This window comes from Thalia democratica, chromosome 9 (assembly GCF_965202585.1).
Source record: "Thalia democratica chromosome 9, ktThaDemo2.hap1.1, whole genome shotgun sequence".
NCBI lineage: Eukaryota > Metazoa > Chordata > Thaliacea > Salpida > Salpidae > Thalia > Thalia democratica.
The window spans coordinates 24,333,128-24,351,989 of record NC_139173.1 but is presented as its reverse complement, the minus strand read 5'-3'; the positions used below and the strand labels follow the sequence as shown (position 1 = coordinate 24,351,989).

The window sequence follows — 18,862 nt, the reverse complement described above, 5'->3', positions numbered from 1 at the left end:
AACATTGTAATTGTTTTTCTTTAAAACAATAAACTATTATATGCTTTAATCACCGATAGTCTTGGTTATAAAATAGAAACGTATAATAAACACCAACATTAAAACAAACATTTTTTTTGAAACAAAAATTCAAATAATGTGACTACAAAGTGCCTATCAACTTTTTATATCTACTAAATATTTTGTTAAAGAACTACTATTTTCCATACTATTAAATGGCTAGCAATTGCTAATTAAAAAGGATCCATAACTGAAACAAAAAATTAAAACAATAAAATATTAAACTACTTTAGCTTTTTTACACTGGAAACAGTCCTAGACAATAAGATATTTCACAATGTATATATTAAGTTTTACAAAATACTTATAGCAAGGGTCGGGAAATGCAGCCCATGAAGTGTAAACCAGCAGCCAACGAGCTAAATTTAAATTTAATGGTATGCGGTTCACGATTGTTATCGCTGCCGATAGCGAGCATTTAATTTATTCTCAAATTTTTTCCTATAAAATTTAGTTCAAAAAGCAAGCTCCTTTTTGAAGTTGTAAGGACTAAGTTTGAATAACTTACTTTTAAGTAGGTTTCCCTATTTATTTTATTGCTTTAGAAACTGTTTTTAGTTTAAGAAAAATAATTTGATGTGAATTTTAGCTTTTACAACGTTTACTGTAGTCAAGTCTCATATTCACTTGAGAGCCTAGTTAGTCAACAAAAAATTAGAATTTCGATCCAGTTATCAGAGGATCAATTCCCCTTTCAGATTCATTTTTTTCAATTACTTTGTTAGAAAATTTATTTCAACAGTCATACTCCTTTTTTTGTTGCAAGGTCAGAAATTTATACAAATATTTTAAATCATGTTTTCCCTGGTTTTTAGTTATGCTAGAACGTTTTTTTTTTTCTAAAAATTCACTTTAAAAAAAAACTTTTAGTTTCTACAACATTTACGAAAGCCAGTCGGTAGACCATTTGAATTCAGATCCAGCTGTATGAAGTTCGAGTCATATTTTTAATGACCTTTTTTTTTAGTTATTAGAAAATAACATTTTATATTAATGCAGTGGTTCCCAACCTTTTTGATGCCCCGCACCCCTAAAGTCTCTTTATTTGATTTCGCACCCCTAACACGACATGCTATAATTATTTATTTATAATTTGATTATAAATCATTGATTTCATTAATTAATAATTTATATTTTAATTTTTATGATAGTGTACTATATTAACAAAAATAAGATACTTGGAAATTTAAAAACATAACAAACTATATTCGAGCAAGTTTTATTTATTTTTTATAAGGTAGAAAACATCTGAACTCACTCTTCTTTCTGCAATGATAAACGATTTCTAAGATTTAAAAAAATATTAGAAATGAGGAAAAAGCACTAGAAAAGTAATAAATATTAGGCTTAAACTTAAAGCTAAACTTTTTATACATTTTGTTATGAATTTATGTACTTATAAAATAAAAATTAGCTATTCTAAGTTAAGCTTATGTAATGTTTTATTTTCAAAACTATTAGCAGCTAGGAGGTTTCAAAATAATAAAGATTTGAGTTAAGATTTTAAAAAGTTAAAAAATATTTAGTCTTAAATTGTACAAAGATATGTATAAAAGCAAATACAAGAAAATTTTGTATGCTTACAACATAAATAGAAAAATGTAGATTGAAAAAGGTAAACAGTTTAAGTTCAAAAAAGGAATGAATAGAAATAAAGTTGATGCATTGAATACTTTTGCTGATCTATAAAAATTGGTTTCACTAAAGCTAAAAACAAGCTTTCTTAAATGTTATAACATACAGGAATTGCTGTGAACTTTACAATTGACTGATGTTAAATCTTTAAGCACTTTTTCTGCACAACTAAGCTTAATTAAAGATTACATTATAAATGTAATAGACTTAACAGAACTTGTTCTTAACAGCTAATAAAAAGCCTGCTGAAGATACTAATTTTTATCTAAGTACTTCAATTAAAATAGATGCTAGCTCATAAACTGTTTTAAACAATTAATGTCCAGTTAAGAAAATAAAACATTTAAAGAACAGATGATTAAAATTCACAGGTGTAAAACTCTAAGAAAGCTTTATTGAAATGTTAATTCTAAATTTACAGCTATTAAATGAAACTAGTAAAATGAATTTACTTCTAGAAAAGCGCTTTTGCTCTATGACGTATTAATAAAAAAAAATTTTTCAGAAATTTAGCGCTAACTTCTTTTTATAACAAAATGTACTTTTTAATTTTTATCAGAGAGTGAAATTCTCCTTATTTATCATACAAAAAATAAAAAGCTATCTCGCACCCCCTGGAATGCTGCCTCGCACCCCCAAGGGGTGCGAGCACCCCTGGTTGGGAACCCCTGTATTAATGTAACAAACATCCTCCTTTTTGTTATTGAATCATATAATTTTTTACTGTTTTCTTTTGCTACAGAAACTGTTTTTCTTTAACCTTTAATGTTTTAACTTACAGATTCTACTACATTAACAAAAGCCAAGTTACATTCTGCTTGAGAGCCTGTATGGCTCAGTTGGTAGAGCATTTGAATTCGAATTCAGTTATATGAGGTTCGAGTCCCATCTTAAGTTTACGTTTTCAATCACTTTCAAGAAAGTTTAACACAACATGCTCCATTTGCTGCTACAAGGTAAAATTATTAAGTTTATTTTTAGTAATGTTTTAGTACTGTTTTATTTTTTTTGCTACAGAACTTGCTTTTTTAATTTATAACTAACAACAATTACAAGACGCTCGAATCTTATGTCAGGTTTATTTTTTTGTAAATTATTTTCTAGAAGATTAAGTTTAAGATACATGTATGTTTTTGTTTTTGCAAGGCAAAATCTCATAAATTTAATTTTTATTGTGTTTCTCCGTTTCATTTTTGTGCTATCAAAACTTTTTTTTATTTAAAATTTTTGTTGCTAATTGTAGTTATAACAAAATTTACAGAAGCCAAGTTATGAATTTACATAAGAGCCTGGCTAGGTCAGTAGTTGAGCTCATACTCCAGTTGTCAGGATTTCTGAATTTATTTTCTTGTGATCATTGCGAAAGCATGGAACAATTGTAAAGTAATAACATCTATAAAACTTTGGATTTAGTTGTATTTGCTCATCAAGCTTTAGTCTTAGTTGCATTAAGTAAATATTATAGTGAATTTTACATTTAATTTTAATTAGTTACCATTATTATTTTTAAGTTATCAAATCAGTTATTTGAAGTTAAATCTTAGGTTGTATCCTAAGGGCATTGAAATCATAAATTTTATCTTTACACAGTAATTAGCACTTAAGTATGCTTTTTAGTATGCGGTTTTTAGCTAAAAATTCTTTGCTCATACAATTTTTGATTTAGACTGGTACTTATTTGGTAAATTACTTAGTTTAAAAGTTATATAAACTATGATAGCTCATATTTTTTAAAAGTTATTACAAAGTTATTGTTAAAATACACACAAATATTTAAATCAACTTATCAGACTGTAAAAAAATATTATTTTATTTATTTTAAAAACTATCTAGTTTTAGTATATATAAATAACTAACTCAACAAATTTTATCAACAATATCAAAATATGCCATTTATTATTCAACGAAAATATTAGTACAATCAAAAAAACAATGTTAAAAAATTTTAGCAAAATTTTTAGAGAAACATCAACAAATGTAATAATTGTAATAAAACTGCATTATTTTTGACAAAAGCTTAAAAGCGTTTGAAATAATCATCACTGATTTTGTAAATCGACCTTCACTATGATTTAGTACACGATTGGAAAATGATTTAATCTTTAATCATCAAACTTTTCAAAAAATACTTAAGTGTTTACTCAGATTGATTCAACACAATTGAAAGATTCAAACTAAGCGATTGAGAGCAAGAAAGATAAACAGTTGCCACTGGTCACAAATTAAGTTACAGTTTTGTAGAAATAATTTCCTGACACATGACAACCATGAATGAACCATAAAGCTAAATTTTTAAAGACTTTCAGCCGAAAAGTAAAATGTGCGCTGTAAATTTTCAGCACAAAAAATATTTTGTATTTTGTAAATTTAACATATATTAAATTTCAAAAAATTTCACCATATAAACAATGCTTCGATTTATTAGAATTCTGTAAATTAAAATCAAATAGACATCAAGTTGAGAAGTCTAGTTATTAAACTTTTGAAATCAAGAGTATTTTGAGCACAAAAAGTTAATATGTTTTGTATTTTGAACTTCCATAGTTACATAAAACCAATTTGCATAATCACATAGCAACTGATCACATAGCAACACTTCCGATGACACTGTACTCGTTGTTATGCTGCTCTTCATCGCCTTCAAGCGGTTGGATGTTTTCGTTTGAACCTCGCACGCTCTCGTATACAGCTTCTTCTACATCACCCTCGATCTGTGGGAAACATATTTACTAATACAAGATTTATCTTATAATATTTGTCTCACAAGATTTGTCAAATGCTCGCAACAGCACAAGACAACTCACGGCAAATACAGCAAGATTCATTACTAATAAATAACTAAATACTCTAAAAAAATATAAGAAAAAGCAAAAATATATTTAAATTATTTTGGTGATAAATAAATAAATTTAAGTAAGTTTCCTTTATGCTCGTGACCCAATTTTTCTCTTTTTAGTAAGAAATTTTAAGATATAAACTGGTATAAAGATAAGATATTTGTTAAGCAAAAAGTATGGTTAAGTTTTATTTTTAAACAACAAAACAATAAATAGAAACAAACTTGCGCGTACACCCCTGCATTGTCCTTCTGCATATTCATGTACCTGAAAATATAATAAATTAAATAATTAGTATTTACTTGAAACGTACCTGAAAAATCAGTAAGCTACAAAATTATAAACAAATATCATAAGAAAAGTATAAAAGCACCTAATAGCAAACAAGTATTAATAATTAAATAATAATTGAAACAAACATGCAACAAATAATTAATTACCTGGATTTTCTTTCTTCTTCGATTTCTTCTCTCCTCCTCATATGGTCCAGACTCTCCCTCACGCAAACCTTAATATATATAATTAATATAATTATTTATAATAATGAATAAAATAATGAAAAAAAACATATACGCAAACCTTAATACATATGAGTAAATTAATTAGAAATATATGGTAATTAAATAATAATATATATTAATAATAATTTGTTTATGTAATGTTATGTCACTGATATGTGTATACGCAAACCTTAATACATATATACACACACACACACATATATATATATATATATATATATATATATATATATATATATATATATATTAAAAATAAAACCTATGTAAAACTATACGCAATCCTGAATATAATGAGTAAAATAATTAGAATTACATAATAAAATAGTTTCCCTCGCGCAAACCTTAATATATATAATTTATAATAATGAATAAAATAATGAAAAAAAAAACATACATAAAACTATACGCAAACTTTACATAATGAGTAAAATAATTAGAAATATATGATAATAAGTTTTAAAATTGTTTAGTAACAATAATTTGTTTATGTAGTATTATGTTAGTGATTTGTGTATACACAAAACTTAAAAGATAATAAACAAATAATTATGTGATAATGATATGTTTGTATTTATGTTAGTGATATGTATATATAAGCTAGCCTGATCGTATATAGGTAATCAAACTTTAATATCATATATTTGATCATATGTTAGATATATTTAATATCATAATAAATACCTGATCGTAAGTTATACATTTGATCATATGTAGGATATATATAATCAAACAAATACCTGATCGTAAGTTATATATTTGATCATATGTAGGATAAACAAACAAATACCTGATCGTAAGTTATATATTTGATCATATATAGGATATAAACAAACAAACACCTGATCGTAAGTGGGCCCTTCCACATCAATTTCTTCGTTTTGTTGTTGTTGGATCTGTCCCAGCATCATCGCGTGCTGAAATGTAACTTAAATTATAAATATGGAAACAATATAACAAACTTGAAGTCTCCGGAGTTTAGAAAATGGAAACCTGATTTAAGCACTCTTTTTAAAATCTTATGTTATCTACACATCAACAATATTTTCATCTTTATTTTTTTAAAACTATGTATGCTAACATAATGTTTTATTATAAATTGGCCCACCACGCTTTACACTTAATTTGCTAATTCAATTTAAAACTTTTCTTATTAAAGTGCATTAGTATCCGTGCAAAAGTGACAATAAGAGGCAAACAAATTGAAAAGACAAGTAATGATTTATTTACCCAGTTTTACACTTAGTTTGCTAATTCAATTTAAATTTGTTTTGATTAAACTGAAGTGCATTAGTATTGTGCAAAAGTGACTTGCAAACAAGTTTGAGCAACTTTTTAACGAGTAACTAATTTTTATGCCAAATCTATGAGTTAAGACAAGTAATGACTTATTTACCAATTTGTTTAATTAAACTTTATTAATTTCAACCTGGTGACGGTGGTTCATGGGCGGGGAAGGATCGATGACGTCACGCGAACCTCGTGCCGCGTCGTTGACTATGACGTCATCGTCTTCGTCGAGGAGAAAGTTGCGATCCGGAACCGGTGGCGCTGATGAGGTGGATCCGCTTGCTGAAAAAAATTATTAATAAAATATTATTTTATATTTTTAAAGATAAATTTATAATTATGATAGAATAAGAAAACACTTCTCACACATGGATGATATATTTGATATAAAAAATTAAAATTAATTATAAGTTATAATAAAAAAGTATTAGATAATAACATTTAAAACAATGATTTGGTTTGATCTATTACTTCAGATATTAGAAAACAATATTTGACGTTGAATAATAAAATACTAATAACAGTTAAATAACATATTCAGTTGAAAAGAATATGTATATATACAGCTTGAAAAATTTGAAAAAATAAACAAATAAACCTAGTATTTACAACTCAATGCGTGTAAAACAGAAGCACAACTAAATTTTTTTCATATCTTAATTATTTTTACAAAATTATTTAATTATAATTTAGTGAAACTTTCAAACTTAATGCAAGTAGACAGATTAAACTAATTTAGTTCTTAAGTAAATACAATTGTTGTATTTCTATTTATTTCCTTGTTAACAGGCAATATAAACTTTGTACACACTTTATTTTTATCTATATTTATTTATTTCCTTAATTTTCTTGGTACATACTTTGTTTATTTGTAATAGTTTTAGTTCTTTTAACCTTACAGTGTATTTTGTTCCGCATATTACACAAATTTAAATACTTAGATTGTTTTTTATTAGTTAATTTTAAAATTGTAAATATATTTATTTTAAAGATATAAAATGTTTCATTTTATCTTTTTATGTTTTAATGTTTTAATCTTTATAACAAATATCCAGACTTACATATTATTAACAACGCTTTAATGTTATTTAAATATTTTAAATGGATTTAGCAAACAATTTTTAAATCAAAATGATTAAGTGTTAAATTTTAAGACAGAAAGAAAACATTGATAAAAAGAATTATAACACAACAAACTGTTTGGGCTATAAAAATGAATAAAAGTCTAATACTTTCAAATTAAACAAACATATGACATAATTTAACAACTTTGAAATACATACAAACATTTGCCCTTCATACAGTACCTCTTAAAATGCTAAATCAAATAGTTTTCAAGAACAAACAAAAGGTAACAAAACCAGAAACATTTAATTACATCAGTTTATTTAGTATTTTTTACAATATTGCTAGTTGAAATAACACCAAAGTCTTTAAAGATAAACTTATTGTTGGCAGAAATAAAAAACACAAAATCATGAGACGAGACTCAAGTTTTGCAGCACTATTTCGTGACGTTTTATGATTGGTTTATTTAAATATTTTAATTCTCTATCATATGTTTTTACAGTTTTTAGTGGACATAAGCATTTCTAATACTATAAAAAATTATATAAAAACACTCTTAAAAAAAATTTTAAAATTTAACAAGGGTCATGCTGCTAACTTTAATTTAAAGTTTACAAAATTATTTCATCAAGTATTATGAATACAATTTGAATAATAAATAAAACAAGTCTCTAATTTTTATTAGTTATTAAATGCATATGTTGGTAACCTTCTGTAAATTTTTCAAAAACAACGAAGATTCATAAGTTAAAGCGATTTTAAAGTTAAAGCGATTAAGTCGATATTTGATAAAAATATAATCTTTATGACTCGATTCTTGTTCTGCAAAAAATTTCAGGTACCAAATAAATTTCATGGTTGCCACTCATCAAGCTAAGAAAATTTTCCTGACTTTTCCTGACTTTTTCCTGACTTTTTACCAAAATTTTCCTGACTTTTCTAAATCAAGCTCTTAAATTAAACTTATTCTAAAATACATAATCTAACACTTTAAACTATATAAAGCTTCCAATCTAACTTTAATACAGGTTATAAACAATAGTTTTTTGCTGAATTCTATCATCAAACTTCCAGTACATCACTTCAACCATCTGTGTATGATTGATGTTTGTAATAAACAGCCCTATCAGCAAAATACTTGTATTATTACCTTATAAACACAGCTTGTCTGAAAAAAGAAACATTTTTTTAGCAAATCCTAGCATAAATGTATCTAGATAAACAAATGACATATAAGGAACATTTTGCAGTTTATTAAAGGATATTTTACTAATTTATACCAGCTGAAGGCATTGGAAATAAAATTAAATATTTTTGTAAATTTCTAGGAAAATTTTGGAATTTTTTTCTGACTTTAAAGGACTTTCAATTAACTTTTACCATTTGAAGGCTTTGGATAACAAGGAATTTTGTAAATTTAAACTGACAAAATCTGACTTTTTTTTTATCAAATTTCCTGACTTTTCCTGACTTTTTTTCAAAACCCCCCATTTTTTCCTGACTTTTCCTGACTTTTGTAATTTTTTCAAATTTTTCCTGACTTTTCCTGATTTCCTGACTTTTCCTGACCGAGTGGCAACCCTGAAATTTGGACTTCAAACAAATATTAATTCGGTTTATTTAACTGTATTTAAACAATGTAAATAGCAGTAAAATATGTGTTTACAATTTCGCTGGTGAATAATATTCAGTTTTTCATGTTTTAAGTTAATCATTTAAGTTTATAGTATATTTTAGCTTGGATCTTTTTATAGATGATTTTTTTTCAAATTATGAAACATTTACAAAAAATACACCTCAAAATCTTAACCACTAATATGAGCATAAAACCAGTAGAGAAATAGACAATAAAAAAGTATAACGAAATAAATAAACAAATAACATAACACCAACTTAATACATAGCGATATTTTTAATACTAACTTCAACCAATACTTGATCTATGATATCTTTTGATGAATATTTTCTTACTTCTTAAACCACATTTTTAACTATTAATAAAATCTATTTGACAACACGCTATAAGTATTAACACACATGAAAACTTAATAAGTGAATTAGGTTGAAAATATAAAACAATTTTTTCTACTATCAAAGATGAAAATTTAATTTTATCTGTGTTTATAAATTTACTGTTTTCAAGTTTCAAGTCAAGTTAAAAAAAATTTAAATTTTTCAATTTTATGAAACTTGATTTGAAAAATTGTGTATTCAATACATTGTTTTAGTAAGATAGTCTTTAAAAATTCGCACCAAAATAATTACACCGTGTTAAAACTTTCAATAAATTACTTATTCAAACAAATAACCAAAATTTACATAAACTTTACTTTCTTTATTTTTAGACACCCGTGCCTGATAAAGTTTATTGTAGCACAAAATTATAATGTTAAATAACATTATGATAAAAGAATTATATACAAAATAAATAAACAAACCAATGACAATTCTTAAATATATATATATATATAATAAGCGATTCATTGGATACCTAGCTCTTTACTTATGGGAAACTGTATGTTATTCAATACAAAAGAAAGATAAAACAAATGACTGAAATTTTCTTCAACTTAATTTAGTAACAAAATTAACAAATTACCATTTTTGTCAGCCGACTGGCTGTTTTTCTTCGCCACCTTGTCGATTGATGCGTACTCCGGACCACCGTCCTCTCGCCCCTGATTGTTTTCAGTGGGCGAACTTGTGTTGGGCGAAAGTGTTTTTATCGGGTTTGGTGGAGGCACATCTGGTGGCTTGGACTGGCCACTCTGTGGTAATAAAATCAATAATATAAATAGTTATTAAACAAACAATCTTATGTTGTAAATCAATTAAAAGCGTTTTTAGAAGTAATCATTTCGTAACGACGTAATTATAAAAAAGCAAAATGTTTAAGTTATGTAAACAGGAGTATAATGAATGAAAAATAAATGCATCAACAAAATAAATTAAGAGTATAAAAGTTGTTGATTTATAATTTGTTGGTAATTTTACAACTAAGAAAATTGCGTGAGAAAAAAAAAAACTTTTATAAGTTTAATAAAATCATCCAGTCTAAATTAGTTTTAAACAATAAACATAGATTTTTTTTTAAATAAAAGACATATATATTGCTTCGTGCTGCCGAAAAGACATATAAACAGAAAAGACACTATAATAAATTTTAATCGTTCAAACCATTTCAATTTTTTAAGTTACTAAATTATAAGATAAAAACGATGGAGTAAAATAGTTAAATAAAATAGTTACTGTTGTAAAAAGCTTTACAATACACTTATTAGATGTTTTTTGCTTTTTTGTATAAAGCTATGGAGAAAACTATTAATAAAGCTTAAATAGGTATTAAATAGAAATTTTAATATATTTTTAAAAACTTCTTTTGATGTTTTAAATATTTAACCTACAGACAAACTTTTATAATATTTTATGTAAAACATATTTAAGTTTATAGAATACAATTCGCTTTATTCAAAATTAAACTTTGTATGTAGATAGCAGTAAACAACTAATAGCTTTGATTTTTTTTTAAACTTAACAGTTATAACGAAATGTACTTCTAAATTTAAATTCAAATTTAAGCAAGAATAAAACACCTTGATGTGTCTTTCTTAGAACGAACAAAGACAAAACAATGAAGTTATGTTTAAAATTATTAATTTTAAAAGAACTTTGTTTTCTTTTGTATTTATTTTATTCATGAGAATAACCAAATATAACACAACTAAATTGAAATTCTAAAACTTTAGAAAAAAAAATATTATTTTTTGTGTTAGTTTTAAGACCTTCATTACTAAAAAAAAATCAACACTTTCAAAAAACAAACCCACCAATTTATCGTTTTCAACTGGGTAATGTAGATTTAAAACTTAATTTGAAAAGCACTATTATAAATTTTCATACTTGGTTATTTTCATTGCAATCTTTTACTTTAGAGTAAGGATCCTCTTTAACTTTAGAATACGGATCCTCTTTAACTTTTGAATATGGATTTTCTTTTACTTTTGAATACGGATCTTCTTTTACTTTTGAATAAGGATCTTCTTTTACTTTTGAATAAGGATCCTCTTCTGAATCTTCTCCAGGTTTTCCAACCTTTATGTATAAAAATATATACAACTACTTTAGTTACAATAAATTTATACAAACTTAGACTTGATTTTTAAAAAATACATTTTCAAGGTCATATAAACTCATTTTTAGTACAAAAACAGCAATTTTATATTGATTAAGTACATGAATAATAACTTAGGTAAAAAATGAAAACTACATATTCAAAAAACATTTATGCTACTATCTGCAATTGAAGCTCTATAACTTTATCAATATTTAGTTGTTTTAGCTGTAAAAATTTAATTTTTACTTAACTTTTTAACTAAGGCAAAAGATAAGAAGCTTTTGAAAAACTTTTCAAAACTTTTTATATCTATTTTTAATAGAATAACTGTCTAGTATTTTTTTTCTATCCAATGACACATCGCTTAATAATCTTTTTAGTGATTTTTAATTAACTCATAATTTAAAACCAAGTTTTTCACAAAACATACTTTTGCGTAAAGAGTCGAACCATCGCTTTCTCCCTGGTAGTTTGAACTTTTCTTCTTTTTATTCTCATCAACACTGGCGTATAAGTTCAGCTCTTTTTTATTATTTTCAGACGGCTCATGTGATGCATTCTGTGTAACATTTTATATGTTTTTGTTTAGCTTTGAACAAATTACTTTAAATGAGTGTGAAAAAGTATTAAAAAAATCTACAACTTTTTCTTATGCTGCAAAACTTTTAGTAAGCTACCAGTTACTTTTCACCCCTTTTTTTAATTCAAAATTGCTTTTGAGATAAACAATCAAAGTAAGCGAGTTCAAAAGGTTCCTTATGAAACAAGTAATTTAAAACAGTTTTATTAAAAATCAATATTGTTCAGTTTTAATCAATCCGTTTTAAATAATCCAATGGAGTCTTAGTTATAAAATAAAATTATTAACAGAAATTTCCTTTTTTAATTTTTTTTTTATAAATAACTAAATATAAATTATATATATACTTATTTATTCATTTAGTCATAAAATGCTACAACATACTTTTTTATCATTTTAAAATATTTTTGAAAACATAATTTTTAAGTTTTTTTTTAAATTACCATAAAAAAATTCTTTTAGTAGTTTGAATTAGAATTTTTTTATAAAACTAGCAGCATCATAATAGCTAATTGAAAAATTCTATTCTTATCAACAATTTCTTAAAGCTTATATTTTAAAATATGTAGTCTTTTTTAAATCAATTACTTTAAATAGGGTAGCTTTAATGGTAATGAAATTTTTAAAGTAAATTGCTATTTATTGGTCTAAAAATTAGACATTGCGCACTAAAATTTATTTGTAAAACTTTAGTCATTAAAGTTATTATTAACTTGTATATGAGTTAATCATAAGTAGGTGAAACTAGTTTTTCCAATACTTTAACTTGTTTTAAACATAACATAAACATTAGATATGTTATTTAGTTATAATATCTAACCATTTTTTTCATAGACTTAAATTCATCTTGATTTCAATTCATTTTGAAAATAGTTTTTAAAAAAATTTAAATTTATAATTAAATTTATAAATTGTATAAATTTATAAATTGTATAAATTTATAATATATTTTATGACTCTTTACAATTAAAGTTTTCTCTGTTGTTTATAGACAAATATCTTAAAAATTAATGAAAAATAATTTAAAATTTATGCTGAAATAGAAATAAAAAAAAGTATTTATAACTTCAAAAAAACTATTTGACAACTTTCTTAAGTTGTTTTATATGTTTGTAAAAAAGTTTTCTCCAAAACTTGCTCAATTTTTTTTTGTAAAAAATAACCTACAGTTTAATCTTAAAAGGGATTGTCCATAGATCCATTTTTAGACAGCTTTTTAGAATCTCTTTTATCATTGATACTATAACAGCCTAGTATATTTTTTAATCTGAAAACCAATTACTTTAGTAATTGCAGTTTTATTTTTCTGACATTATAACTAAACAATTCCAAAGTTTTTTAAAGATACATAAAACTTTTTATTTTGACTAATTTTTATGTAAGTAAATTTATCTACTAGTCTAACCAAGAATGGTCATGGAGGTAGTATTTATTCTAAAATTAACAACTAAGCTACCAATTGATTTTTGATAAACTTACAAAAAAGCAGAAACAGCTTACTATTTTTTGTATTTTAAATAAAATATTAGTTTGTTAGAAACTTTAAAATTGTTTCCAACATTTTTTTGATTCTAAAAAGATCTAATTCATTTTTTTTATTGATCAAAAACTGTAATGGAACATAACTTTTTAGCAATTATAGCATTTTTTCTCCTTTCTAATTCTCCCATTTTATTGGGAACCCATTGATTCACTAAATTTGATTATATGTACCTAAAAATTTACTTTTAATAAAAATTGTAACAAGAAAAATGTTGCTTGGTTTTAATAAAAGTGTTAAGAAAATTTTAGAAAAAATCTCATGTGGTTTTATTCATGTTTGTTCATATTATAATCATATGAGTTTCTAAATTAATTTTACTTATATGTTATATTAATATATTATACATATTTATTCATGTTTATTATTATTTATTTCAAACCTCTTCATCTCTAGGTTTTTTCTCAGGTGGTGGGGGCAAACTCCTGCCTTTCGGACTGTTGTCCGAACTTGACTTGTTCACACTTGGTTCACCTGAAATAAAATTGGTAAAAATACTTTGAGTTGCTTCTGAATTATCTGAAAGAAAGTAATACTTTTATACTTCAAGTATTCTAAACTATTTGGTTTTGGTATACATAAAGTTGGATACAAAATTATGAATAAACTTTTTACTTAAACACAAAGAATAAAATAAGTACAATTTGTTCGTTTTTGATTTGTGTTTTCAACTTTTATTTGAAAACCTTATGAGGTTGTCTTGTGTATAGTAAATAAGTCGTACTCAAAAAGTACAAAAAAAAATTATACTTGTAATAAATTTGTGGTTATTCACAAAAAACTTGCAAAAAATGCTGTAATTCAAACTTATTATTAGTTTTTGTTGAGTATTTGTAAAAAAACATAAATATGAGTAGTATGTTTTTTACTGTATACACAGTTTAATAGAATACAACTTGTGTTAATTTGCTAAACACAAGTTAGTTTTTCGAATATGACTAAATTAATATTATCAATTATGTATATCTTTAAAACTGAATTTTAATTAAGCTGTAATAACAAAACCAAGATACTTCCTTTAAGCTATATCTTATAAAAATTAAATAAAAAATTAAATAAAAAACTTATGAATCAAAGTGTGTTTATTCATTAGCACACGAAATAAAAGTTTCTTATTGAAATAATTATGTTACAAACTTATTTTTAAATTTTGTCTTAAAGTTAAACAATAATGTTTAATACAAACTGTTATTTATAAAACGTTCATGTTCCTGTTAGTTGTTTTTTAAATAAGGGAATAGTTATGAAGGTTTTTTATAATAATGAATAAATTTTAATCTAAATTATGAACATAACCTCATGCACAAGTAAAAATTCAAAATACAGACCAGTGTAGCTTTAAAATGTAAATATGTTCAACTATTTAATTTTATTCAAAATTAGTTATCTAAAAAAAGCTCAATGTTTGTGCTTTTTTCTTGCAAAAACACTTTAACATTGTTCAAATTAACCATGGCTTATATTATTTCATTTAAAATACTTATATGAAAAATAATAAATTCTTACTGTTTTTTTTTTTCTTGCAAAACTTAAACATGTTCAAATTAGCAATGGCTAATATTGATTACTTTAAAACACTTATTTAAAATAACACTGCTTGATATTGTTGTTTCTTTCTTCCCAAAACTTTAAATTGTTCATGTTCACCATGGCTCACATTATTTACTTTAAAATACTTATGTAAAAAGCACTCCTAACTATTGATGCTTCTTTCTCCTCAAAACTTAAACATTGTTCACCATAGCTCTCATCAATTACTTTAAAATAGTAAAAAACTAAAAACTAACTGTTCATGTTTTTTTCCTGCAAAACATTGTTCAAATTGACCATGGCGTAACCATCAGCCATATCCTCGTTGATCTCACTCTCATGGCTGTGGTGCCTCGACGTTTGGTTCGAACTGGTTGACACTTTCTTGCTCGGACTCTTATCCAGCACAACCTTCCTGATTTGAATGTTTATTATATACAACCAATTGCTGACCAATTACTTATTTTTAAGTTCATTTGGGGGCAGGAATTAAATATTTTTTAATTTAAATTTACTCTTAAATTTTATATAATTAGATAAGCTACTTGTTATTTTTTACCACTTGTTAAAATTCTAATTAACTTGTGAGATATAAGCGATCAAAGTTAGAGCTTTCAATAGGTTCTTTATGGTAGGCACAAACTAAAAGGGCAAAAATAGACAATTTACTGAACATCTATCTTCTCCTTCAGTTTTTGAGCAATTGTTTCAAAACTTTTCCAGAATAAGCTTTAATCAATTTTAAAAAAAATCTACTTTTGAAAATGAAAACAATAGAAAAACAAATTTTTTTTTTGGTCATAAAACTATTTTTTGACGTTTTTTTTTTAAATTTGCTTGGTATATGTTATTTATAATATTGAAAACTACACTTCCTGAAAATTTGAATTAAATTTCTTAAAAACAAAGGATGAGATAGATTTTTAGTAGATATTTCAAAAATCTTAGAAAATTGGTCTTGAAAATTTTTGATTCCAAGAGTTGTTTTTTTTTTTACAAACCTTTTTATATCTCAAAAGTTGATTGAAATTTTTCTATTCTATAAAAAGTATCTTATAGAATATACTCTAAGCTTTTAAATAAGTGCTAATGTTATTTTTTGTAAAAATATGTAGGAACCCCCACCTCCCTATGCCCTTAAGTATTATGCCTGAGTGATTTTTTATAAACAAAAAAATTACTAAAAAACTATTCTTTTTTAAATTTTTCAAGTTCAGGTTCGAAATGATTAAAACTTTCTACTCGGACCAACACAATCTTTCTGTTTTTTGTAATTATTTAATAAACTATTTGTGGTTATTTAGTTATTAACAGGAGGTCCAAAATTTGTTTATAAATAACATTGACTCTAATTTGAAAGCTTAGAGTATATACTATAGTATTAATTTTGTAGAAAAAATCATTTTACTTTTGATAAAAATAACCAGTTTTGTGATAACATCTGATACAACTGTATGAAATCTAAAATCTTCAAAGCTGTTTTTTCCTGAATAAAAAAAAAATCACCTGCTTCTTAGTTTTAAAGAATTTTACTTCAGTTTTAAAAGAAATGTGTTTTTCAGTATTACAAACAATTTTTACAACGCAGGTTTTTGAAAAAAAAGATATATGAAAAAATTATGACTAACATTTAAAAAAATTATTTATTTTGTTTTATTTTTTATACATTTTTTAAGCAATTATAAAATTTGATTATTACTGTTTCTTGAAAATTTATTAAAAATCACTAAAAACTAAGAAAAAGTTTTTAAAAAGTTGCTCAAAAAATGAAGGACAAGAAAGAAAATAAATTTAATAAAATAGTCTATTTTTGCAATTTAAGTTTGCACTTTCCATAAAAAACTTCCTAACTTTGTTTACATATCAAAATTTACTTCCAATTTTAAGATGCAGTGAAAAGCAGCTGGTTACTTTACTAATTATGTAAAAAATTAGATTAAAATTAAAAAAAAAAAAAGTTTCTCACCTCCCTCTATTCCTATTAATATGTAAATAATTCACATGAAGAATACTTTTTATACTACTAATTTCAGTTTTTCATAGTTTTAAAATTTAAGTTTGTTAAATTTTAACTATTTAAAGAATGCTTACTGAAAAGTTGAGGTCTTTAACTTAGAATACAGTAGATACTTTTTAGAAAAATTGCTTATAAATATGGTTATTTTTTTATTAGTTTAGTATTGATATATCTTTTCTAAAAAAAAACACAACTATTTCTTAAGCTTTTGATATTTGTAAAGAATTATGCTTAATAAGTATATAAATAGTTTAAATCAAGTTTGTAATTATTTTTTAATTGAGCACATTAAATTACATTAGGAAAATACACTTGCTGCACAAAGCTCGCTAGACTTTAAATTATTTTATAAAACCAGTTTTAATTATTACAGTTGCCTTTTATTTAATTAAGTTTAGTAAAAACTGTTAAGAACTAATAAAAAAAAATCTAATTAAAAAAAAAACTAATTAATAAAAGCTATAATATTAATTATATTACCTGTAAACTTTTTGAGTACATAATAAATTAATTGTAAAACAAATTTTACGCCAACTAGTTTTATGAAAACTGTTAAGACTAAAACAGGTTAGTTTATAATATTTTAGTTTCATTTAAAACTTTAGGTGGGTTACCAAAAAATAGACATAACTGTTGAAAAACATTCTTAAAATAATATTTTAAACATACTAGTTTTCAAATAAGAAGCAACTATAATATTAAATTATTATAACACAAATAAAGAATCAACAACTTGAAGTTGTATGACTTGTAAAACTGATAGAAAAGAACGCACTTAAAGCTTTTTTAAACGTTCTGATATATAAAAGAAACTGTACAACTAGTGCCTGTTTCATTTAAAATAAAACTGAAAAAGTTCAATATGTTGGCTTTGCTAAAAATATTTTTAGATATTTTTTTATAAAAAAATATAAGCCAGACACTTAATGCAATGAAAAAAGTCCCATTACAAGTAACACAAAACTCCATACTTATTTCATAAATTTACTTTTCAAATATTTAACGATGGTCTAGTAAAGGGTTTCCCAAACTTTTTTTTCAAATGGCCCTCTTTAAAGAAATTTAAACAGCTATGGCCTCCTTATACCAAGATTACTCAAAAACTACTATAAAAAACACCAAAGACCTTTTTTTTTGCTTTTCATTAGCAACTCCAGAATATCTAGTATAAGTTTCAAATTATGACCTCATGGCCCCCCTGTGGCTCCTTTACTGCTAATACAATCAGTAATTTATAGTCAATTTTAGTTAAAAGCTAATTTTATACCCCTTATGGCATTAATGTTTAAAGTATTTACAAAACAATAACAAACTTTTTCTTTTTTCCAAGGCATGAAAAAGTAACAAACACAGTAAGTCCAATTACTATAAAAATCCATGCAGGAGAACTCAGTACACTTTCTTTAAACATTTATTTTATTTCAAATTCATGTCTGAAATAGCAAAATAACAAAAAATTGTTAACATTTGTTAATGCAGAAACTATAAATAATCTTAAGAAGAAGATCTTAAGGTTATTTAAAATTGACAACTATTTTTATTAAACATTTAAACAACAGATTACTTTTACATATCTGGAAAAAATATAAACAAGCTTAAAGACTATTAGTAAAGTTTCATAAAGTTTTCATCAGTCTTTATTTAAACCGAGATAATTTTTATTATATTTTTTA

The 18,862-nt window shown here is 24.5% G+C and overlaps 1 protein-coding gene across 1 annotated transcript; it reads right to left on the bottom strand.

The window, feature by feature from the left end:
- Positions 1-3,589: 3,589 nt before the first annotated feature.
- On the bottom strand, positions 3,590-18,624 carry LOC145844201 (uncharacterized). The gene is made up of 11 exons (XM_082951570.1): positions 18,503-18,624; positions 15,430-15,587; positions 14,025-14,116; positions 11,953-12,081; positions 11,309-11,500; positions 10,008-10,176; positions 6,480-6,622; positions 5,893-5,967; positions 4,973-5,040; positions 4,757-4,799; positions 3,590-4,406 (listed from the first exon to the last, which is right to left on the bottom strand). The coding sequence occupies exons 1-11, from the start codon at positions 18,598-18,600 to the stop codon at positions 4,278-4,280; spliced, it is 1,296 nt and encodes a 431-aa protein (XP_082807696.1). The 5' UTR covers positions 18,601-18,624; the 3' UTR covers positions 3,590-4,277.
- Positions 18,625-18,862: the final 238 nt, after the last annotated feature.